Source organism: Nansenia antarctica, assembly GCF_963989245.1.
Source record: "Nansenia antarctica genome assembly, chromosome: 15".
NCBI lineage: Eukaryota > Metazoa > Chordata > Actinopteri > Argentiniformes > Microstomatidae > Nansenia > Nansenia antarctica.
This window is the reverse complement of record NC_137685.1, coordinates 3,486,572-3,511,571: the sequence shown is the minus strand read 5'-3', so window position 1 is coordinate 3,511,571 and position 25,000 is coordinate 3,486,572. Positions and strand designations below refer to the sequence as shown.

General features: G+C 45.3%; 1 protein-coding gene across 1 annotated transcript in view; it reads left to right on the top strand.

Moving 5' to 3' along the window:
* The window catches only part of adamts9 (ADAM metallopeptidase with thrombospondin type 1 motif, 9), a gene marked incomplete at both ends in the record, with an annotated part of 41,567 nt that overhangs the window by 6,116 nt on the left and 10,451 nt on the right, over positions 1–25,000 (top strand). Inside the window, 19 exons of the mRNA XM_080545946.1 lie at positions 1,199–1,282; positions 1,424–1,548; positions 2,023–2,063; positions 2,665–2,770; positions 4,415–4,561; positions 5,312–5,453; positions 6,958–7,062; positions 8,728–8,873; positions 10,744–10,925; positions 11,428–11,564; positions 14,179–14,296; positions 14,851–14,946; positions 17,020–17,186; positions 18,024–18,153; positions 19,028–19,154; positions 19,750–19,960; positions 20,287–20,451; positions 21,593–21,754; positions 24,937–25,000. The exon at positions 24,937–25,000 is cut by the window's right edge and continues 56 nt beyond it. Coding sequence (XP_080402072.1) covers positions 1,199–1,282; positions 1,424–1,548; positions 2,023–2,063; positions 2,665–2,770; positions 4,415–4,561; positions 5,312–5,453; positions 6,958–7,062; positions 8,728–8,873; positions 10,744–10,925; positions 11,428–11,564; positions 14,179–14,296; positions 14,851–14,946; positions 17,020–17,186; positions 18,024–18,153; positions 19,028–19,154; positions 19,750–19,960; positions 20,287–20,451; positions 21,593–21,754; positions 24,937–25,000 — 2,455 coding nt within the window. The remainder of the gene's footprint in view (positions 1–1,198; positions 1,283–1,423; positions 1,549–2,022; positions 2,064–2,664; positions 2,771–4,414; positions 4,562–5,311; positions 5,454–6,957; positions 7,063–8,727; positions 8,874–10,743; positions 10,926–11,427; positions 11,565–14,178; positions 14,297–14,850; positions 14,947–17,019; positions 17,187–18,023; positions 18,154–19,027; positions 19,155–19,749; positions 19,961–20,286; positions 20,452–21,592; positions 21,755–24,936) is intronic.

The window sequence follows — 25,000 nt, the reverse complement described above, 5'->3', positions numbered from 1 at the left end:
GTGTGTGTGTGTGTGTGTGTGTGCCAGTATGTGTGTGTGTGTGTGTGTGTGTGTGTGTGTGTGTGTGAGTGTGTGTGTGTGTGTGTGTGTGTGTGTGTGTGTGAGTGTGTGTGTGTGTGTGTGTGTGCGTGCGTGCGTGCATGCGTGCGTGTGGTGTGTGCGTGCGTCCGTGTATGTGTGTGCGTGTCTGTGTGTATGTATGTGTGTGTGTGTGTGTGTGTATGTGTGTGCGTGTCTGTGTGTGTGTGTGTGTGTGTGTGTGTGTATTACCGTTCCGCCTCCAGGATCATCATCATCAGAGGACCAGGGGAGGGAGAGGGCAGCGCAGGGCAGTATGTGTGTGTGTGTGTGTATGTGTGTGTGTGTGTGTGTGTGTGTGTGTATGTGTGTGTGTGTGTGTGTGTGTGTGTGTGTGTGTGTGTGTGTGTGCGCGCGGAGGGAGAGGGCAGCGCGGGGCAGTGTGTGTGTGTGTGTGTGTGCCTGTGTGTGTGTGTGTGTGTGTGTGTGTGTGTGTGTGTGTGTGTGTATGTGTGTGTGTGTGTGTGTGTGTGTGTGTGTGTGTGTGTGTGTGTGCGCGCGGAGGGAGAGGGCAGCGCGGGGCAGTGTGTGTGTGTGTGTGTGTGCCTGTGTGTGTGTGTGTGTGTGTGTGTGTGTGTGTGTGTGTGTATGTGTGTGTGTGTGTGTGTGTGTGTGTGTGTGTGTGTGTGTGTGCGCGCGGAGGGAGAGGGCAGCGCGGGGCAGGAGTAAACAGGACTTTCAAACGGTCAGGAGGAGAGAGGGCAGCGTGAGGCGGACATGTCTGACAGCCTTGATGAATGGGAAAAAATAAGCTCAGGTATGTCGCATAGATGGCATACTCCTGGCCACTTCAAATAGCGGGCCTCCGTCCCGAGCACCTAGGGGGTAGCTAAGCTGACCTATATTCCGCTGCTGGCAAAGGCTGCATTCTCCACAGGGTCTTGAGGCCATTATCAACTTCTCAGAAGGCAAATGAGCCAGCCAGCCAACCATTCTTCCTCTCGAAACTGCAGGTTTGAAGCCCCCGTTGAAGGAATACATACTTTGAATGAACGTTTCTGACGTTTCTGCATCCTACTAATCAGATGAAAGATGTTGCTGCCTGTGTCGAAAGGTTTTCCATTATGAAAACATATTTCAAAGCAATGTGTTCTGTCTGTTCTCCCCTTTTCTCTTTCAGGTGTCTTCCATCTACAAGGATCCCAGTATCGGCAATCTGATTAACATTGTGATTGTGAAGTTAGTCATAATTAACAGTGAGCTGGTAAGATTACAACACTAATTACTCTAATCCTAATTATTCTTATTTTTAGATGAAAACGAAGCGTTGCATTCATTTTCATTCAGCTGCCAGCTGTACAGCCGTAGTAAACCTAGCCTGTTATGTGTGTCTCTCTCTCTTTAGGACGGCCCTGTAATTTCATTCAATGCACAGACCACTTTAAAGAACTTCTGTATCTGGCAACAGAGCCATAACCACCTAGACGAGAACCACCACTCCCACCACGATACAGCCATCCTCATCACCAGGTAGAGAAGGACTTGATTCCTGACCTTTGACCCCTTTGAGTGTTGAACTTTCTAACTGAATGAACATCTAAAGTTCTCTTCTAAATGGAAACTGGCACCCCATAGATGTTTTAAAACGATAACTATAAATAAATAACTAATAACTAATAGTATGGAGCTTGATAGTGGGATATCGTGACGTTAGAATTATACGGTTCTATCTCCATTTTTGTCAAAATTTAGTGTTTTACATAATCTGATCCATTAGGTGTTTATTAATGCCTGTGTGGTGTTATTTTTTTAAATGTTGTCATTTTTTTGTTAGTAATTCATAAAATACACAAAACATAATGGAATGTAAAAACTTTGACGCTCAATATCTCTGAACTGCCCTAAATGGAGATAGAACCATTCTAAGCTCACGATATTACAGTGCTTTGTGTTTATCGGGTGTCAAACTAGTCATGTGAAGGTTCATACGTGTCTCCCTCATAGGCAGGACATCTGCCGAGCACGGGATAAGTGTGACACTTTAGGTAAGAGGATCTTTAAAACCATAACAACCAAACTTGTCATCCCTTCTGCCCACCTGACTACTATGGGATCTAGAGCCTTCAGCCGTTCTGCTCCCCGCCTCTGGAACTCTCTGCCACTTAACATTCTGGAACTCTCTGCCACCTAACATTCTGGAACTCTCTGCCACCTAACATTCTGGAACTCTCTGCCACCTAACATTCTGGAACTCTCTGCCACCTAACATTCTGGAACTCTCTGCCACCTAACATTCTGCAACTCTCTGCCACCTAACATTCTGGAACTCTCTGCCACCTAACATTCTGGAACTCTCTGCCACCTAACATTCTGGAACTCTCTGTCTGCCACTTAACATTCTGGAACTCTCTGCCACCTAACATTCGCAATATTGACACTCTCACCACTTTCAAATCCAGTCTTAAAATACACCTTTTCACAATGGCTCACTTGGTTTGATCTCCTGTATTTTGTTTATTGTTATATCTGATTTTACAGGTACTGAGGGACTAATGGTCATTTCATTATAAGATATACAGTTCGATTATTCTACTGCTGATGGTGATCATGACAGTGTGGTGATGATGATGGTGATGTTGGTTGCAGGGCTTGCAGAGCTGGGGACGGTGTGTGATCCATACAGGAGTTGCAGCATCAGTGAGGATAATGGACTCAGTACGGCGTTCACTATTGCTCACGAACTGGGCCACGTGTGAGTACTATCGATCACTAAATGGACAGACTTATATAGCGCCTTTATCCAAAGCGCTTTACAACGGCCTCTCATTCACCCATTCACACACACATTCACACACCAATGGCGGCAAGCTGCCATGCAAGGCGCCGACCAGCCCGCTCACTGGGAGCAATTTGAGGTTCAGTGTCTTGCCCAAGGACACTTCAACATGTGGCCAGCCGGGGCTCGAACTGCCGATCTGCCAACCTTGCGATCATTAGACGGCGGCTCTACCTCCTGCGCCACAGCCGACCCCATCACTATTTTTTCACTATTTATCACTATTCAATGTTTGGGTTTTGCGCCCCAACATCTCCAAACCTTATAGCAGCAACTCTCTAACCCCGACGCTTGGCCTGACACTAAAACAACTGATTCAACTAACGCACGTATCATAATGCTGAGGTGTGTTGTGAGTGCTGGGTGGAAGCGAAAGCCTGCACACCCTTTGGCTTTCCAGTACGCTTGGTTGGTGACTGACCACTGCGCTACAGTAAGTATTTATTGTCCAAAGTCCCTTGGTATCCAGAGTCAGCCTGCGCCAATGTTCATCCAGATTGGCCAAAGACCCTCAGCATCATCGGAGACTGTTACAGACTTTAACAACCCTCGTGTCTTACACAAACGCTCGCACAAAAGGTGGGATTGTTGTAAGTCCATTCTTATCCGTGTAAAGAGGTGACAACCCTGCTGAAGTCTGCTTAGTTACATAGTCGGTACAATACTGTACCCGCTAGACAGTACTACATTACCATAGAAGAGAAGTACCATGCTGTGTAATGGGGTACGCTGGATCTGTTCGCTGTGGCCTGATTCTCCTAGGCACTAGCCCCCCTACACTAGGGTTTGGGAGATTAGATTATTACATCTGGGATCACTGATGGTCCGAATCTCTCGCAGATGGGAATTCTTTGCCGATTTGAAGAACATTTTCTGGTCATTTAAAACAGGAGTAAATGCCTTTTTCGCCTGCTTTTGCCCCATTCCTAAAAGTGTTATGCGTAGCCTATTTTAGCAGGGCTGACATTCTGAATTAAACATTTCTGAATTAAACATGTGTTCCATCGCAGATGGGAATTCTTTGATGATTTGAAGGACATTTTCTGGCCATTTAAAACAGAAGAAAATGCCATTTTATTGTGCGTTTAAGTAAATAATTCCTCAGCATTCTGCTTTTGCCATTCCTAAAAGTGTTATGATGCGTAAGCCTATTTTAGCAGGCTGACATTCTGAATTAAACCTGTGTTTCATTCATTTCATTCGAGACCCACACATGCGTTAAGATCGTCTGCACACAGAGTCATGACTCATAAGGTGTTCGAATGAGAGCGCACATTTAGGCTTATCCTTCCTTCCACGATGGATTATCACTTTGATGCTATGCTATTATTGCCTACTTTGAGAATGGGCCTATAATCAGGGGTGCAAACCTGTCACCTTTTAGCTGTTTTAGACGTTTTTACCTCAAAATCAGGTCAACAATTTTCATAAATGTTCTTTGTTTTCAGGCCAAAAACAAATGTTGTCACCTTTTTGGGGCCATCACCAGTTTGCATCCCTGTATAATAACAATATTGCAGTGTCCTTGTGTTAAGTATTGGTTGTTTTTATCCTTCGTAGGTTCAACATGCCCCATGACGACAGCAACAAGTGCAAGGAGGACGGGGTGAAGAACCAGCAGCACGTCATGGCCCCCACCCTGAACTACTACACCAACCCCTGGATGTGGTCCAAGTGTAGCAGGAAATACATCACTGAGTTCCTTGAGTATGTCACGGCCATTGTTTTTCTATTTTAAACACGCATGTAATTATGGGAAAGTGTGCCATTGTTAGATCCACACTCAGAAAGGGTAAAAGGGATAGTTCACTTAAAATTTTACTTTAAAAGTGGTCTATGGGCCTGGTGAGACTGTTGATGTTGTCATTTGAGAGAGCCAGCGTTGTTAATAATGGTCATATTGAATCAAAGTAGCGATAGTCTTGCAGATTATAGGAAAACAGCGATAGATTTTGACTTTGTGAAGTGAACCCAAACATCTCCCAGCTATTATTCCAGAAACGTCTGGTTGCAGCTTCTAAATCTTTTTTATTTGCCATTGTTAGATCCACACTCAGAAAGGGTTAAAGGGAGAGTTCGTGAGTTTAGAATTATAAGGTTCTATCTCCGTTTAGGGCAGTTCAGAGATATTGAGCGTCAAAGTTTTTACATTCCATTATGTTTTGTGAGATGGAACCTTTGTATTTTTATTAACTAAAAAATGTCAACATTTTAAAAATAACACCGCACAGGCATTAATAAACACGTAATGGATCAGATTATGTAAGAAACTAAATGTTGACCAAAAATTGAGATAGAACCTTATAATTCTAACGTCATGAAACGTCTGGTTGCAGCTTTTAAATCAACATCGCTACAGGTCTTTGTTTTGGCTAGCAATAGACCAACCCCTGAGTGTGTTTTCTGGCTGTTTATGTCTTTGTATGTTTTTTTCATTTTATTTGTATTTCTTCATAGCACAGGGTATGGCGAGTGCTTACTCGACGAGCCCATCTCCAGGCCATACAGTCTGTCCCAGCAGCTGCCGGGAAGGATCTACACCGTCAATAAACAATGTGAATTGATATTCGGGCCAGGGACACAGGTGTGCCCATTTATGGTAAGCAAAACACACGGTGTGAAATGTCATGTTTTGCCCATCTGTCAAAGACAAGACAGACCTCTGTTATACAGTCCTGCTTCTCACTGTTTAGTACTACGTTACTGAGCACTGTCTGTGACACCAGTGGCATGTGTTCTCGGCCGTTGTAAAGCGCTTTGGAATAAGGCGCTGCTGTATAAGTGCAGTCCGTTTACCATTTTGCTCGGGAGTCGTTTGTTGTCTCATGTGATCTATAGTAGAACAGGATGTCTCAGTAGACAGTAGAGCTGGATGTCCTCTCAGCTACTGAACCCTGTGTTGCGGTCAGAGCTAAGGGACCCAAGCGCAGGACACAGAGACAGGACAGAGAGACAGGACAGAGACACAGGACAGAGAGACAGGACAGAGAGACAGGACAGAGAGACAGGACAGAGAGACAGGACAGAGAGACAGGACCCAGAGACACAGGACCCAGAGACACAGGACCCAGAGACAGGACACATAATCAAATAATCTGGTGTTATTGAGGCAATACAGGGGAACGGAGTAGCAAGGTGCAATGGCGAGCAAGGTAGGGTAGTAGGGCAGGCAGGGTATGCAGGCAGATAGACAGGGCAGACAGGCAGATAGACAGGGCAGGCAGGCAGGCAGGCTGGTAGATAAGGCAGTCAGGACAGGCAGGCAGATAGACAGGGCAGGCAGGCAGGCTGGTAGATAAGGCAGTCAGGACAGGTAGGCAGGCAGACAGGGCAGGCAGGCAGGCAGATAGACAGGGCAGGCAGGCAGGGCAGGTAGGCAGGCAGACAGGACAGGTAGACAGGCAGACAGGACAGGTAGACAGGCAGACAGGACAGGTAGGCAGGCAGACAGGGCAGGTAGACAGGCAGACAGGGCAGGTAGACAGGCAGACAGGGCAGGTAGACAGGCAGACAGGGCAGGTAGACAGGCAGACAGGGCAGGTAGACAGGCAGACAGGGCAGGTAGACAGGCAGACAGGGCAGGTAGACAGGCAGACAGGGCAGGTAGACAGGCAGACAGGGCAGGTAGGCAGGCAGACAGGGCAGGTAGACAGGCAGACAGGGCAGGTAGGCAGGCAGACAGGGCAGGTAGACAGGCAGACAGGGCAGGTAGACAGGCAGACAGGGCAGGCAGACAGGCAGACAGGGCAGGTAGACAGGCAGACAGGGCAGGTAGACAGGCAGACAGGGCAGGCAGACAGGCAGACAGGGCAGGCAGACAGGGCAGGCAGACAGGGCAGACAGAAGGCGGGAAGGGGTCCTGTATCCCAGAGAGAACGTGGTGAGACAAACACACACAGACAGACAGACAGACAGGGAGAGAGAGATGCTTGCACAGGGTAGGTGGCACCCCGCCCTCAGGGCTTTATTTTAAAGTTCAGATTCCTTAAATTGGTGGGGCTCAGTCTTTAAAGGGCAATGGGATTCACTGTTGTGTGTTTGTGGGGTGTGTTTGTGGGGTGTGTGTGTGTGTGTGTGTGTGTGTGTGTGTGTGTGTTCTCCAGACTCAGTGCCGCAGGCTGTGGTGCACCAGCCCAGAAGGGGCCCAGAAAGGCTGCCGAACGCAGCACATGCCCTGGGCCGACGGGACTGAGTGCTCCCCTGGAAAGGCAAGTAACCAGACTGGGCGTGATGAAGGGAGGGGGAACATACAGTGTGAGGAGCAAAAACGTGACGTTAGAATTATAAGGTTCTATCTCCATTTTTGTCCAAATTGAGTTTTTTACATAATCTGATCCATTAGGTGTTTATTAATGCCTGTGTGTTTTTTTTTTTTTTTAAATGTTTACATTTTTGAGTTAGTAATTAATAAAATACAAAGGTTCCATCTCACAAAACATAATGGAATGTAAAAATGTTGACGCTCAATATCTCTGAACTGCCCTAAACGGAGATAGAACCTTATCATTCTAAACGGAGATAGAACCTTATCATTCTAAACGGAGATAGAACCTTATCATTCTAAACGGAGATAGAACCTTATCATTCTAAACGGAGATAGAACCTTATCATTCTAAACGGAGATAGAACCTTATCATTCTAAGCTCACGAAAAGGGCACCAGCATCACACTAAAATGTTTAGTGTTATTAATTGACAATATTCATCATCCCATAAATAAAGATATGAAAGATAACTGTAATTATAAAATACTTAACTAAAGAGTCTTTTTCATTAAAATCCCAAAAGACAAGAAAATAAATCAACATGCTTCGAGACGCCTTTCCAAAAAATTAAATCACCAGTGACCACTCTATACTCAGGGTTCCCGCGCTGGTCTTAAAAAGCCTTAATGTCTAAAATCCAGCAATCCAATCTATAAGGCCTAAAAAGGTCTCGAATTTCAGTTATTCGGTCTAAAAATTAGGTGCTAGGTCTTAATAATTAGATCCTGCAAGGAAATCAGTCCGACCAAATCTATTTACGCGGAAATTAATCAAGCTGGAACCCAAAAAAATGCCAATTCGCTTTTTTGGGTCTGTATGGCAGTGAAATCCCTAATTTCATCACCTTGAGGATGACAAAAAGCTATCATATGGTGTACGGACAGGTCTAAAAAAGGTCTTAAATTGGACTTGTTGAAACTTGTAGGAACCCTGTATATTGTAAACTCAATAACTGAACATGAGTGGTGCATGTGGTATATTTCAAATACCTACCATTTGTTGAAACTGGTTTTGGACCTGCATGGGGAACTGGGATGGAGGCACATTAGTTTGCCTCAGAGCCAGTGTTATTATGAGGCAATAATAGGCTTAGGAGGGGGAGCTGTGAATGGAGACTTGGGGAGATTTCCCTCTCTGTTACTGGTTTAGTGTAGCTTCTAATTAGCTGCTTGTCCTAACCCTCCGCTTCCTGCCATGTCTGTGTATGACATGAAAGAGCTCTCTGGCCTAGCCAAGCTGCAGAGGTCCCCAGACAACACATGCTAAAAGCCTGCTCTGTTTATATCTTGTATTTCGGTACACAAACCTCATATCCTATCCTGTAAGTATACAAAATACTTTTTAAATGTGTGTTGTGGAGGGAAAGTGGAGCCTCTGTTGTTATGAGTTGAGTCATATTATCCTCCCGGTGTCCGACTCTTCGTGCTATCCCTCCTTGTTCATGTGTTGAATCATTTCTCCCGGATTAGCATCAAAGGAGACAGTGAAAGGTCTTTTAGTTGCTGTTGCCACGCCAGTGCTCGGGCTACGGCTTCATACTGTATCCTCACTCTCTTTTCCCTCCTTCCTTCCTGCCTTCCCCTCCATCTCTCTTCCTCTCCTCCGACAGCACTGTAAGCACGGCCTGTGTATCCCGAAGGAGCACGACGCCACGGCTGTGGAGGGGGCGTGGGGCGCGTGGAGCCCGTTTGGCACCTGCTCGCGGACGTGTGGCGGGGGCATCAAGATCGCAGTGCGTGAGTGCAACCGACCCATGTAAGCAACAGCCAAACCAGCCCTTTGTAGTCACGCAGGGTCCACTGGACTGTGTCTCCGTTTTTCGAACTGCCACGGTTAATGTACCATAAGATCAAGCATCCTTAAGAGAATTCTTTTCCACGGCTGACCTTCAAGTACCGTCACGTTAGACTTTATTTATTTTATTATTTTTTATTATTGTCTCCTCAATAAACATTGAAAGGGGGTATTTAACTGAAAGCATTCTTTATCGACTTTTAAGAGGAGTTGAAGGAAAGGGTTAGAGTGCCGTTAGATGTTATGGTGCCGCTGTCAGTGCACCTTTCGCACAAAACGATTCGAGGAGTCATATCTTGTGCTACACCAGGGGTAACATACTGTTCCTGGTTAAGTGCCCTTGCTGAAAAGGCTACACTAAACTAACGGAAAGACTAGATTCACCTACTTAGACAAATGTATTTGTTGTAAGTCGCTTTGGATAAAGGCGTCTGCAAAAATGCCAAACATGTAAATGTACATGTTTAAATGTTTACCATTTATGTAACTAATAATCTGTACAGCAGTATACCACTCTGAAAACCCTGACAGTCCCGTAGCTGTCCATTTCAAATGGGCAAAGCGTCCCATAACAACATTCAGCTACTGTGCCATTCAAAAGTCCATTCATTCATTCATTCATTCATTCATTCATTCATTCATTCATTCATTCATTCATTCATTCATTCATTCATTCATTCAAAGAGTCAGTACCTCGGGGCGGCTGTGGCGCAGGAGGTAGAGTCGCCATCTAATGATCACAAGGTTGACAGATCGGCGGTTCGAGCCACGGCTGGCCACATGTCGAATTGTCCTTGGGCAAGACACTGAACCCCAAAATTGCTCCCAGTGAGCGGGGCCAGCGCCTTGCATGGCAGCTTGCCGTCATTGGTGTGTGAATGTGTGTTTACCATTTAGCATTTACCTCCAGACACGGAGAAGATCTCAAATGGGAGGCAGGAAAGCTCCGAAACCTCGCCCCGTTGGCGTTGATGAGTGACGACTTTCACCGGTCTCTCTTTCTATGATCGCTAAAGAGAGATAGAATGAAACATTTCTGTAGAGATAATGTGTTTTTCCACTGCTATAATTGATTAACTGGTAGGTTCTCAACGAACAGATCAATTAACATGAACTGTATTCATACCACTGGCTATGACTATGGGTCTGTTCCACCTTTATTTAGTCTCCCACAGGAGAGCGCTACGGAGCAGCGAGTTTATCATATTATGTTTCTTCATTATAGTTTTCTATTGTAAATAATGTACATGTTGTGTAGTTATTTCTGCACATCAATAGAACTAGAAATGGTAAATGGTCTGCACTTATATAGTGCCTTTTTTGCTGCTCCAAAGCGCTTTACAACGGCCTCTCATTCACCCGTTCACACACACATTCACACACCAATGGTGGCAAGCTGCCATGCAAGGCTCTGGCCCGCTCACTGGGAGCAATTTTTGGGGTTCAATGTCTTGCCCAAGGACACTTCGACATGTGGCCATCCGGTGCTCGAACCGCTGATCTGCCAACCTTGCGATCACAGCCACAGCCACAGCCAACCTGCGCCACAGCCGCCCCAAAACTATTACATGCCAGCCGTAATGGCAAAAACTACTGGTACTCTTACCACTTGTGATAGAGCCAGGCAGGTGTGAGTGATTTCTGGCGGGTGACTTGAATGTTTTCTGGTGTGTCGAACACAATGTTTTCCAATGTCTAGATAAAGGTCATAAATGGACGGATGAATACACAGACGGAAGGATATATGGATGTTTGTGTTGGTTGGTTAGTTGATTTGTTGGCCTAATAATTCATTCATTGATGAACGCCACCCTCCTCCTCTTCCCTGCAGACCCAGGAACGGGGGGAAGTATTGTGTGGGCCGCAGGATGAAGTTCCGCTCGTGTAACTCCGAGCCGTGCTCCAAGCAGAAGAAGGACTTCAGGGAGGAACAGTGTGCTACCTTCGACGGCAGACACTTCAACATCAACAGTCTACCTCCAAACGTGCGCTGGGTGCCCAAGTACAGCGGAAGTGAGAACCTTTCCTTTCCTGTTTTATATCCAAAATGATTAAAATGATGATTTATTTTTTGGTGCTGATTGGGCCAGTGGACATTTCGTGAGCTTAGAATGATAAGGTTCTATCTCCGTTTAGGGTAGTTCAGAGATATTGAGCGTCAAAGTTTTTACATTCCATTATGTTTTGTGAGATGGAACCTTTGTATTTTATTAATTACTAACTAAAAAATGTCAACATTTTAAAAATAACACCACACAGGCATTAATAAACACCTAATGGATCAGATTATGTAATAAACTCAATTTTGACCAAAAATGGAGATAGAACCTTATAATTCTAACGTCACGATTTAGAGCTGTGCCAAGAGGACTTTGAATGTTGAATGACTTATTGTACTCGGTCAACTTATTACAGACCCCTGAGGAGGGCATGTTTTCACTGTTCTCACCATCTCACTCTTTCCTTCCTATCCTCAATCTCTCTCTCTCTCTCTCCCTCCTCCCTCGGGGTCCAGTTCTGATGAAGGATCGCTGTAAGCTGTTCTGCAGGGTGGCTGGCAGCACGGCCTACTATCAGCTCAGGGACCGGGTCACCGACGGCACGCCGTGCGGACCCGACACCAACGACATCTGCGTACAGGGCCTGTGCAGGGTGAGACTCCAGCCTTAGAACCGTCTAAAGCTTGTGAGCTAACTCTTTCCCCATGAGGCAGTTTAGCTTAACTGCTATGGGAATTTGGCAAAGCGTAATGTAAGCAATTATGGCTCCAAATAGAGTTTGACTTTTAGTGTGGTTTTTAAAGAGAGCTGATGTCAGTTTCAGTGTTTCAGTGATAGTGACTTACACGGGTAACAGGATTAGATGAATTCTGTCTGAAGCAAGTTATTTTCGGATAACTAGGTTAAATTCATGGTTGATAGAGCAGTATTTGGCAATAAAATAAAATAAAATACAACCCTATAAATGGACTGACTTAGATAGCGCCTTATTCCAAAGCGCTTTACAATGGCCTCTCATTCACCCATTCATTCACACACACATTCACACACCAATGACGACAAGCTACCATGCAAGGCGCCGGCCCGCTCATTGGGAGGTAATTTGGGGTTAAGTGTCTTGCCCAAGGACACTTCGACATGTGGCCAGCCGGGGCTCGAACCGCCGATCTGACAACCTTGCGATCATAAGTCGCCGGCTCTACCTCCTGTGCCACAGACGCCCCCCCCCCATATCCCCATTACCACAGTAACTCACTTCTACAACTATACTAACATCCCAGCTGTATCAATGTTTATACCAATAAAGTTTTAATAATTAATAATAATAATTTTGCCATTTAGCAGACGCTTTTTTAATCCAAAGCGACTTACAATTACGAATTACAGGGACATTCCCCCTGGAGTAACTGAGGGCTAAGTGCCTTACTCAAGGGCACACTAGTAGTGGTGTGGTTTCAGACGGGATTTGAACTCACAACCTTCTGATCACAAGTCCAACTCACTATCCACTGCGCCAGGCGAGGTGCGCAATAGTCTGTTAAGGATAGACAATAACCCACTACACATCAGGCACACACAACAAATGTGCCAGTTCAAAATCTTTCCACATTAATATGCACTGTTAATACAATCACATCTCTAATATCCGATCTCGTCAGCACATAAATACATGAAGGCTCGCGCAGCTGCGCTCAATGACAGCCAAGTTATGAATATTTCGCCAGCAAACCAGTGACAACCACATTAGTCATTCAACTAATACAAGATACTGTAGCTCTGATTTAATAATTAATTATCATTGTCTTTATGCCCTGACATTGCGTTTTCAACAAACGTAGAACTAGCTAGCTATCTAACAGCGGGCATCACCGCGTCTGTCTCTCGTCAACAACGAGAGCTGCAAGTGTCTTTTTATGAACTCATAAGACAACACCGTATTAATCTATATGAACAATATTGATCAAGTCATCAGTGTTTCCTCCAGGATTTTTCACATTAGTGGCGGAGCGGCTATCTGTCGCGCGCATAGCGCGTGCGATTTTTTTTTTCGCGTGCGCGCGCATAAAACGCGCACTGGCGCTCAAAACAAAGACGAAGTTTCACCAAAAACTACAGGGTGGCAACAATTATAATTTCTTAAATAGCGGTTAAGTCATTAAAGCCGAGCAGGTGATTTTATATAGATAGGTTGTAGTGACCGCTCGTTAGCGAGCAAAGTATTCATAATTCACGGCGTTCCAGCCTTGTATAAAGCACTGTTATATGTTTGTGTTTACTACATCACCAAGGCTGCTTAGCGGGTGATATGACGTAATATCCGCTTGTTAAGTCTGACGTCAAAAGTGACGTTTAACTTTCCGGGTCTAAACCAGAAATTCTCCGCACCAGAGTACCTCTGAACTACAGCGGTAGAATGACAGTTTAATCGTTTTTTAGACTCGGATCTATTCATACAACAAGGGACACAGCACTTTCCCGTGTTCTCCATATTGTCAGGGTATTTGAGCCTCGGAAAAGCGCTATATAAATATAATTTATTATTATTATTATTTCTCCATTTCGAAGACAGCGCCTCAGCCAACGTTGGGACCCGGAAACACGTCACGACTTAACAAGCGGTATGAACGGCGAGGTGCACAATAGTCTGTTAAGGGTGGGGAAGAAAGTGCAAGAGGGGGAAGAAGGGGGAAGAAGAAAAGGGAAGAAAAAGAGAGGGAAAAGGGAGGGAAAAGGGTACCACTACCCATACAAAGTTTTCTACGGAGGGGAATACATTGGACAATGATCAGGGTATCCGCGGTGTCTTGAAAAGTATTAAAAGTTGATAAATCAATTTTGGGAAAATCAAGACCCTTAATAAGTATTAAAAAGTCTTATCACAATTTTATGAGGTCTTGAATTTTGTTGGTATTTTTCTGAATTAGACTCTGTCCAAAGAGTTTGAGTCCTAAAAACTTTTAGTAAAAGTTTGTGAATGTATAGTTTTATTAGAAAACAAAGATTAACCGGAAATTGTTGTATGATAGTGGTCTAGTCTATTGCAAACTAAAACTGTTAAGTTAAAGGTGTCACTGATGTCAACGGTTACAGCTCGAAGTGGCGGTGAGGTCTGGAAAAATATTGACAAGGTCTTTAAAAAGTCTTAGAAAGGTATTGAAATTAACCTCAAGATTCCTGTATATACCCTGATGATAAACATGAAATTATATTTATTCATTAGGATACTTCTCCTTCCTCTTCCTCTTCATGCTCCTCTCCCCCTGCAGCAAGCGGGGTGTGACCACGTGTTGAACTCCAAGGCCAGGAGGGACAAGTGTGGTGTGTGTGGCGGGGACAACTCCTCCTGTAAGACCGTGGCAGGCACCTTCAACATAGTGCACTACGGTGAGCTGGCTGTGGACCTTTCTAGGGTTTAAAACCCGTGTCTCAATGTTCCTAGACGGCTTATTTTTTCCTTGTCTCCTCGTGAGTTTAGAATGATAAGGTTCTATCTCCGTTTAGGGCAGTTCAGAGATATTGAGCGTCAACGTTTTTACATTCCATTATGTTTTGTGAGATGGAACCTTTGTATTTTATTAATTACTCACAACAACAAAAATCAACATTTTAAAAATAACACCACATAGGCATTAATAAACACCTAATGGATCAGATTATGTAAAAAATATATTTTTTTACTAAAAGGGAGATAGAACCTTATAATTCTAAGCTCACGTCCTCTCTATGGTGACCACTGATATCAACAGACAGGGCAGGTGATAGTAATGATGAGTTTAGTAGCTCCTCGATATAAAGCTTCAACCAATCCCAGTTTTTGTTGTGATCACAAAGCCTAGGAGACAAGGACAGAACCTCAACCGTTGGTGTCGGGACAGAACTTAAGACCTCGCGATGTCAAACCTGCTCATGAATGTGTTCTCGTGCTCGTTGGGTTTCAGGATACAACGAGGTGGTGCGGATACCCAGTGGTGCTACGAACATTGACATCCGCCAACACAGCTACTCAGGGAAACCAGAGGATGACAACTACCTCGGTAAGACTCCCACTCACTGGGCGCTTAGGTGGCGTAGCGGGTTAAGCGTTGACCATGTCACCGCAGGGTCCCCGGTTCGAATCCGGCCGGGGACATATCCTGCATGTCATCCCTCCTCTCTCTCTCTCACCCATCCTTCCTGTCTAAACTCTACTGTATCTGTCAATAAAATGAAAAATATGACTGGGACTGCCCCACTCAGAAAAAATAACTTTAAAAAAATAAAGACTCAACCTCACAAACATTTCAGGGGTGCAAACTTGTCACCTTTCTGCTAAATTAGCCGTTTTGATCTCAAAATTATGTCATCCATGTGAATTGTGTAGATCTACCCCCAAAAATATTTTTTATTATTGACATACAATAACTTTTAGCTTCAGGGAGCTAGGTACAATTCCAGACAGCGTGGAGAAACACAGTCACAGTAAACTGTTTTCGAAGTGATTCTGCAGGTGTTGAGGTCAGGGCTGCCGCCACTTACACACGCATCATTGTTAGACCGCCGTTAGTGCTAGCGCTATCTATTTAACACCATTAGTGCTAGCGCTATCCCCCCCCTAAGGTTAGCCGCAAAAAAAAAAAGTGTCACCTTTTTGGGCCATCACCAGTTTACACCCCTGATTCATTGACATGAAAGCTACTTCAAACAGAGGCTTGACCTGTGTTCAGGTGTGTCCACAGGTGTAGTATTCACTTGTTTAGTCACAATGGGAGAACTAGTGTGTGAAATAGGAGATACTAGCCAATGAGAAGTGACTGGATGTTGTGTTTGAGGAGGGTGGGACTTGTGAGACTGTCTATTCTCAGTGGAAAAGTCTTTAGAGTGGGAGTTGGCACATGCTAACATGCTAACGCGTTAATGCAGTGGGAGTCGGTGGTGCTGTGTGTGTGTGTGTGTGTGTGTGTGTGTGTGCGTGTGTGTGTGTGTGTGCGTGCGTACGTGTGTGGTGTGTGTGTGCGTGTGTGTGTGTGTGTGCGTGTGTGTGTAGGTGTGTGTGTGCGTGTGTGTGCGTGTGCGCGTGTGTGTGTGTGTGTGCGCGTGTGTGCGTGCGTGTGTGCGTGTGCGTGTGTTAGTGTGTATATTGTGTTTGACGATGCACCGGGGCCCACAAATTAAAATAAAAAAGGCGTAAGGGAAGGGGCCTTGCGGGAAGGGAAAGGAAGGCAGCCGGTCTCTGTGGCCACATTACTGTGATGTGTGAAATGGCAAGGAAAGTAACTCAGGAAATTAGCTCCATAATCGCATTAGTGTGAATGTGTTCAGCAGACTGAGTGGTGAGCAAGAGGCCTGAGACTCCTGAAGGAATGCAGGATTATTTTACCCCAATTAGGTTTTTTTCTTTATCTTCTCTCTCTATGGCCAACCTTACTGTAAACGAAAACATGACCGGCCGATGTTTTGCTGCGTTGCAATGTTTTTAAGAGTGAGAGTTTGACTTACTACTGTACTGTCATCGCACAGTCGCCAACTCTTAGCTACAGTACCAGTCAAAAGTTTGGACACACTTCTTTCTCATTCAATTGAATGGTGTATTAATAAAAGACAGCAAGTCGTGAGCTTAGAATGATAAGGTTCTATCTCCGTTTAGAATGATAAGGTTCTATCTCCGTTTAGGGCAGTTCAGAGATATTGAGCGTCAAAGTTTTTACATTCCATTATGTTTTGTGAGATGGAACCTTTGTATTTTATTAATTACTAACTCAAAAGTTTCAACATTTAAAAAATAACACCACACAGGCATTAATAAACATCTAATGGATCAGATTATGTAAAAAAATAAATTTTGACAAAAATGGGAGATAGAACCTTATCATTCTAACGTCACTTAGGGCCGGTTTCACAGACAAGGCTTAAGCCTAGTCCTAGACTAAAAAACATCTTCAATGGAGATTTTACATTGAAAGTGTGATTTAGTCCAGGACTAGGCTTAAGCCTTGTCTGTGAAACCGGCCCTTAGTGTATTAAAGACAGCTGTGGTCACTTATCCAGACCCTTACCTTCAGACGATAATTCCAATATTATCTTAATCTTCACTGAAGTAACCTTCCTTCCCTTTCTTTCTTCCTCTGCAGCTGTTTCAAACAGTCGTGGGGAGTTCCTACTCAATGGTGAGTTTGTGGTCAGCATGTTCAAAAGGGAAATCAAACTGGTCAACGCCATCATCGAGTACAGCGGATCCGACCACGTCATCGAGAGAATCAACTGCACTGACCGCATCGAGGAGGAGATCATAGTCCAGGTAACTTTTATTTTTTATTTTTTATTTAACCTTTATTTAACCAGGCAGGGCCAATAAGAACGAATTCTTATTTGCATTGGCGGCCTGGCAAAAGACAAAAGCCTCTTGGGGGGGTGGGGCTGAAAAGAAATCAGGTTATATGTTAAAAACAAAGAACACACACGACAGACAGTGGTACACATAAAAGATTCCAGCAGAGTAAAAACATACGTACATCTCCACACCTCCTCCACTTACAGTCACAGCATCAAGTTAAAGGGACAAAGCGTCACACATCCACATAAACCCGCACAACATTAAGCACAGCAGAAAGGACACTAACAGCATTAGAGATTGATTGATTGATTGATTGAAAAAAAGAATTAGCAATACGTACAGTATGCACATGTGGACAGACACAGGAAGTCAAACAGGCATGCATGGGACAGACAGTAAGCAGCCAACAGGGGGGGGGTTCTGAAAAGCACTAGAGGGTTGAAAAAACAGTTGCATGTGTCAGTGAGGACGTCCATGATAGAGTCCTTAAACCTCTCTGCACAGCCTACCTACGGTACGACCGCACCGAATACGTCAAATGGTTTGTTTGGCTTGTCGCTGCGAACGAAACAGACATTCCACGGAGGCCAAGTTTCATGGAAGTAGAGTTCTATTTTTAAGAGAGCATTAAGAGTGATGACTGAATTACGACTGAGTTTGAGGTACAGTGTGTGATGCCAGAATCTTTCAGTTGAGCTCTTAAGGACCCTGTCTTAATGGATCGTAACCCCTCTCTCTCTGCTCTCTGTCTATCTGTCCTCCTCTCTGTCTATCTGTCTATCTGTCCTCCTCCCTCCCCAGGTGCTTTCTGTAGGGAACCTGTACAACCCTGACGTCAGGTTCTCCTACAACATCCCTATCGAGGACAAACCCCAGCAGTTCCTCTGGGACGCCTACGGACCCTGGCAGGACTGTAGCCGCTTGTGCCAAGGTGAGTCGAGGAGGAGGAGGAGGGGGAGGTGGGGGGGGCGGGGGGGATTAGAGGACTGGGAGAACTGAGGGAAGGAGAGAAGAGGTGTGGTAATGGACGAGGAAGTATGAAAGTGGGAGGGGGTGCTAGAGACCATTTTTAGCTCGATGTGTTTGAAGAAAAAAACTTTCCGAAAAGCTTTATGTGAGCTACGAGCTACAGCACAGAAATATTTGAGAACAACCCCTCCAAGATGACAACATGCAGAACAAGAATTCTCCAGCCAACAATTCCTCATGTTGTGTCCAAAGATGCGGAGGGGAGAGCGTTAGACGATACGGAGCCAAGATGTACTCTCCTCAAATACTGCTCTCTCTCCTTGATAGATGTGGTGTTGCTGCTAGCGCTGAGACACAGAACACTAAGCTCTTTTAATGCTCGGTGATAAAACAAACAAGAACAAAAGGGACAGATATGAATATGATTTAAACCAGGGGTATCTGACTCCACTCCCAAAGTCAACTGCTGGTTTTAATCCTAGCCTTTTTTATTACTTTATGATTTAGACACATTGGAAACTAGCTAGGTGGGTGTGTGTGTGCGTGTGTGCGTGTGTGTGCGTGTGTGCGTGCGTGCGTGTGTGTGGGGTGTGTGTGTGGTGTGTGTGTGTGTGTGAGAGAGTGTGTGTGTGTGTGTGTGTGTGTGTGTGGTGTGTGCGTGGGTGCGTGTGGTGTGTGCGTGCGTGTGGTGTGTGTGTGTGCGTGCGTGCCTGCCTGCCTGCCTGCCTGCCTGCCTGGCTGCCTGCCTGCGTGTGTGCGTGCGTGTCTGCTTGCGTGCGTGTGTGTGTGTGCGTGCGCGTGCGTGTCGGCACCTCTGACGTATTCCCCCCCACCAGGAGAGCGTAAGAGGAAGATCGTGTGCAGTAGAGAGTCGGACCGCGTGGTGGTCTCAGACCAGCGCTGCCACGGGACCACCAGACCAGCTATGATCACTGAACCCTGCAACATGGAGTGTGAACTCAGGTACCCCCCCACTTTCTTTCCATCCCCACTTTCACTTGATCACTATCTTTTCTCCTCTTGATTATCACTCCATCTCTCCTCCTCTCTTTCTCTCAATCACTCCATATTTCCCAGCTCTCTCCCTCTCCCTACTCGTCACTCACTCACTTACACTCCATCACTCTGTCTCCCTGTCTGTCCATCTCTCTATCTATCAAAATGGACTGCACTTACATAGCGCCTTTATCCAAAGCGCTTTACAACGGCCTCTCATTCACCCATTCACACACACATTCACACACCAATGGCAGCAAGCTGCCATGCAAGGCGCCGGCCCGCTCACTGGGAGCAATTTGGGGTTATGTGTCTTGCCCAAGGACACTTCGACATGTGGCCAGCTGGGGCTCGAACCGCTGATCTGCCAACCTTGCGATCATTAGACGACGACTCTACCTCCTGAGACACAGCCGCCCCATCCATATTTCCCAGCTCTCTCCCTCCAACTCATCACTCACTCACTCACACTCTGTCTCCCTATCTGTCTCTCATTTCTCTATCTATCAATATTTGACTCCGTTGTACTGGGTGACGTTTGACCTTCGACCTTTGCCTCCAGGTGGCACGTGGCTCGTAAGAGTGAGTGTACCGCTCAGTGTGGGCTGGGCTACCGTACCCTGGAGATCTACTGTGCCAAGCTCAGCCGCCCGGAGGGGAAGACCCAGAAGGTGGACGACCGCTACTGCAGCAACCTGCGCAAGCCTGACGACAAGGAGGGTTGCCATGGCGACTGTAACCCAGGAGGTTGGGACTACTCATCCTGGTCAGAGGTAACAAAAAACAAAAAACAAGTGTGTGTGGTGTGTGTGTGTGTGTGTGTGTGGTGTGTGGTGTGTGTGTATGTATGTATGTGTGTGTGTGTGTGTGTGTGTGTGTGTGTGTGTGTGTGTGGTGTGTGTGTGTGCGTGTGTGTGTGTGTGTGTGTGTGTGTGTGTGTGTGGTATGTGTGCGTGTGTGCGTGCGTGCGTGTGTGTGTGTGTGTGTGTGTGTGTGTGTGTGTGTGTCTGTGTATGCGCATATGCACATGCGTTAAGTGCATGCATGCATCTGTTAGTGCTCATGTCAAAGTGTGCGTACCTGTTTGTGTGCGTTCCAGTGCTCCAAGAGCTGTGGCGGGGGTACGCGTCGGCGAGGGGCCGTGTGCGGGAAGACAGCCGAGGCTGCCGTTGACGACAGCAAGTGTAGCCCGAGGGACAAGCTGACCGTCCAGCCCTGCAATGACTTCCTCTGTCCCACGTGGAAGACTGGAGAGTGGTCTGAGGTCAGTTTGGTCCGGGTGATATTATCATCACTTTGTTTTATTTCCGTCCTATTCGTAATTGAGGAATTGATTTTGACATAAAAACGTTTTTTTACATAATCTGATCCATTAGGTGTTTATTAATGCCTGTGTGGTGTTATTTTTAAAATGTTGAAATTTTTTAGTTAGTAATTAATAAAATACAAAGGTTCCATTTCACAAAACATAATGGAATGTAAAAACTTTGACGCTCAATATCTCTGAACTGCCCTAAACGGAGATAGAACCGTATCATTCTAAGCTCACGACATGGCATTGAAACTGACATTGACTGTTTTACGTACAGTGTACATTATGTGTATGGTAATCATTGTAAATGTTAGGATTATGGGTCTAGAGACTGGGTCTATGTGTGTGAGGGAGGGGTCATTCTATTGACACGACTGAGTTCACTTGATACGAAGAGGAAACACAAGAGGGATCACAAAAGTCTAAGTAGTTTTGGGTCAGACTCCAGCAACGAATTGGGTCAAATGTGAAATTGATAATGTACAGGCTAGTTATTGCCAAGTTATTTCCTGTCTGTGTCCTGTACTGTGTATTCTAGGACCAGTAATATCTGGGTTTACTGCGTTCTGGCCAAACTGTTTGGAAGGCTTTGGGCCACATTCCACAAATATTTCTAATATCCCATGTGGTTCTGCTAAACACAAACACACACAGTCCACTGTACTGTACACACAGACACACACACACACACACACTGTACAAATTAAAGCCCCTGTTGACTAATAAAGCACACTTTGGTAACCCTCTTGGTCAAACCCTCTTTGTTTCGAAATCATTGTCGTGACGTTAGAATTATAAGGTTCTATCTCCATTTTTGGTCAAAATTGAGTTTTTTACATAATCTGATCCATTAGGTGTTTATTAATGCCTGTGTGGTGTTATTTTTAAAATGTTGAAATTTTTGAGTTAGTAATGAATAAAACACAAAGGTTCCATCTCACAGAACATAATGGAATGTAAAAACTTTGACGCTATTGCTCTCTGAACTGCCCTAAACGGAGATAGAACCTTATCATTCTAAGATCACGAGATAGTAAATAGTCAGTAAATAGATCATAAATAGATCGTAAAGGTAAAACCGTTGTTCCTACAGTGTCTGGTGACGTGTGGGAAGGGCTACAAGCATCGCCAGACCTGGTGCCAGTTTGGAGAAGATCGCCTCGACGACCGCTTCTGTGACACGTCCAAGCCTGACTCCGTTCAGACATGCCAACAGCCGGAGTGTGCATCCTGGCAGGTCGGCCCCTGGGGACAGGTGAGTCACCTGCAGAGGGACAGTTCTAGTGACACACCTGTTGGTCAGATCAGACCCATACCCACCCAAAAGACCTTTGGCTAGCATATCAGCCCAATAGAGCTCTCAGGTCTTTTGCTAGCATATCAGCCCAATAGAGCTCTCAGGTCTTCTGCTAGCATATCAGCCCAGTAGAGCTCTCAGGTCTTTTGCTAGCATATCAGCCCAATAGAGCTCTCAGGTCTTCTGCTAGCATATCAGCCCAATAGAGCTCTCAGGTCTTCTGCTAGCATATCAGCCCAATAGAGCTCTCAGGTCTTTTGCTAGCATATCAGCCCAATAGAGCTCTCAGGTCTTCTGCTAGCATATCAGCCCAATAGAGCTCTCAGGTCTTCTGCTAGCATATCAGCCCAATAGAGCTCTCTAGAGGTCTTCTGACGCTGGTTTTCTCTCTGTACCACATGTACAAAAGAAGAGATTTGGTGAGGCTGCATTCTCATTTTATGCACCCAGATTGTGGAATGCACTGCCAGTTTACATTAGGGATGCAACCTCAGCAAATAATGTTCACGTCAAGACTTAAAAACACATCTTTTTAATATTGCCTTTAAATGACTAAATAATTCAATTAAGATTGTATAATGATTAAAGCACTTTGAGATGCAACGTTTGCAGGAAAAGCGCTATACAAATAAAGTTATTATTATTATTATTACTATTATCGGGCCACATACAGTACAGTATTACGCCATGCGTTCCAGTGTGTGCCACTGCTTTTCCACAGTCACTCCTGGGCTTCGACAGTTCTTCCTCCAGGCTTGTTATGTGGTGTTCGCCTCCTCCGACCCCTCTAGGCCTTATGAGGTCAAACAGGGCTAGGGGGCGTGGCTTAGAACGAGGGCGGGAAACTCTCACCAACCAAGTGCTGTCGTTGGCTAGCGAACTTGGCGGGTGGCCAGCATAATCCGAGTTAGCTCTGTAACTACACAGTTGAATTGGTTTAAATAGCACTGTTGTTTACAAATAAAAATGGCCATAAACTCCATTACCAGAACCTGTTATTTTATTACCAGTTACCAGAACCTGTTGGGAAATTGAAAGATTGAAATGTTTACTACTGTATTTAGTGGTGTGTCTGAGTTTCGCCACCTAACAAACTGCAGAACGTAAACACACTATATATATACTATATATAAACTAAGGGGCGGGACTAGAAAGCCCAGCTGTGGAAATTCAAAAGAGCTCGTTCAATAGGCTCGAAGCAATGGGCACGCTTACCCACCCTCTACCCCCTGTCCAGTTTCTCAGTGTCATAATAAACAAATATATTTTAAAAAATCGTCCTTCTTCTAGCACGACGACTGCCAATTGCCCCAGGCCTGAGCATAGATGACTTTTTCCTGCTACGACTGGTGGATAGATAATTCACTTACTTAGTCAAATTTATTTGTTGTAAGTTGCTTTGGATAAAGGCATCTGCTCAATGCCAAACATGTAAATATAAATGTAGGCACTACTGCCGAAAAGCGTCTGTTTCGTCCTAGCCCTAGTTTTCCACTATCTATCTATCACCGTTTTTTAAATATTGTTACAGCACGTACAGTATATGAACTTTGCGATTCAAACTGTGTCTGATCTATTGTGTGCCTAAAATTAGAAAAAATAGGTCATATCAGATTGTGATTCACTTTAGGGAGCTATTTATAATATCTTTCATGATAAATCGGAGTTTGAGAGTTCAGAGTTTAAAACAGGAATCTGTCCAGTTGGAGAGGAGGCAATACAGAGGCTAATGTAATCATTGTGTTTCTTGCTCGGATTAACTTTATCCAGATGTCGGCCAATGACAGAGGAGAGATAAACTAAGCCACTCATTTAGCGTTCAACCTGCTGTTTATGCAGAATGCTAACCGTGCCAAAACAACCATACACAATCTGTACACAATCGGTGTAGATTTACTCCCCTGTGTGTTTACATTCGCTAACGCCTAAGCAGTTAACGCCTAAACATCTCAGGAAAGAAAAAAGGCATCGCTAGGCTATAGACATCGCTAGGCTAATAGCCTAAAAAGGCAATGTTGTAACATTTTTCGCCAACACAGCAACACACTATCTTCTAACAAAAACGTTGGTGTGTGCTAATTGCAAACCACCCCCCCCCCCCCTAAGCTAAGCCCAAAAGTGTGATGGAGATTTGGCGCCCCTATACCATGGAGAAGGCAATTGTGCTGCTAAATGTACAGTATAATTGAAGCCGTTAAATGAAGCGTGCGGGAATCTTAGCTGAAGTTGCGCTGCCACACAAGTTTGACCTCGTTTCATCGGAGTCGGTGAGGTAGAAGGGAGTGCAGAGTACCCACTGACTTGGCTACAGTGGAAAAAAGGCAGCGGAATCAAAGTCGATGAATTACTCACGCATGGTGCTCCCGAAGGCGGTTATCTGCTGGCACCGAAGCTGAGGACACTCGCCAGGGAGTGTGCACCCACCCCCCCCCCCCTCCCCCCTCCCCCTCCCCCCTGCCCCTCCCCCCTGCCCCCTGCCCCTACTCCCCTTTGGAGCTACTCATTTTTAGGAAGATTTGCAATGGTGACTTAAAAGTACATTAATTTTCCCTCCCTCTCTCCACTCTCTCTTTCTCTTGTTCTCTCTCTCTCTCTCTCTCTCTCACACACTCTCTCTCTCTACCTCTCTCTCTCTCACTCTCTCTCTCACTCTCTCTCACACTCTCTTTCTACCTCTCTCTCACACACTCTCTCTCTCTACCTCTCTCTCTCTGTCTCTCTCTCACACTCTCTCCCTCTCTACCTCCCTCTCTCCCTCACACTCTCTCTCTCTCTACCTCTCTCTCCCTCACACTCTCTCTCTCTACCTCTCTCTCTCACACTCTCTCTCTCTCTCTACCTCTCTCTCTCTCTCTACCTCTCTCTCTCACACTCTCTCTCTCTACCTCTCTCTCTCTCTCTACCTCTCTCTCTCTCTACCTCTCTCTCTCTCTCACACACTCTCTCTCTCTACCTCTCTCTCTACCTCTCTCTCTCTCTCTCTACCTCTCTCTCTCTACCTCTCTCTCTCACACTCTCTCTCTACCTCTCTCTCTCTCACTCTCTACCTCTCTCTCTCACACTCTCTCTCTCTCTCTCTCTACCTCTCTCTCTCTCTCTACCTCTCTCGCTCTCTCTTTCTCTCTCTTTCTCTCTCACAGTGCACTACCTCATGTGGACCCGGTTACCAGATGCGAGCAGTGAAGTGCGTCGTCGGGTCTTACG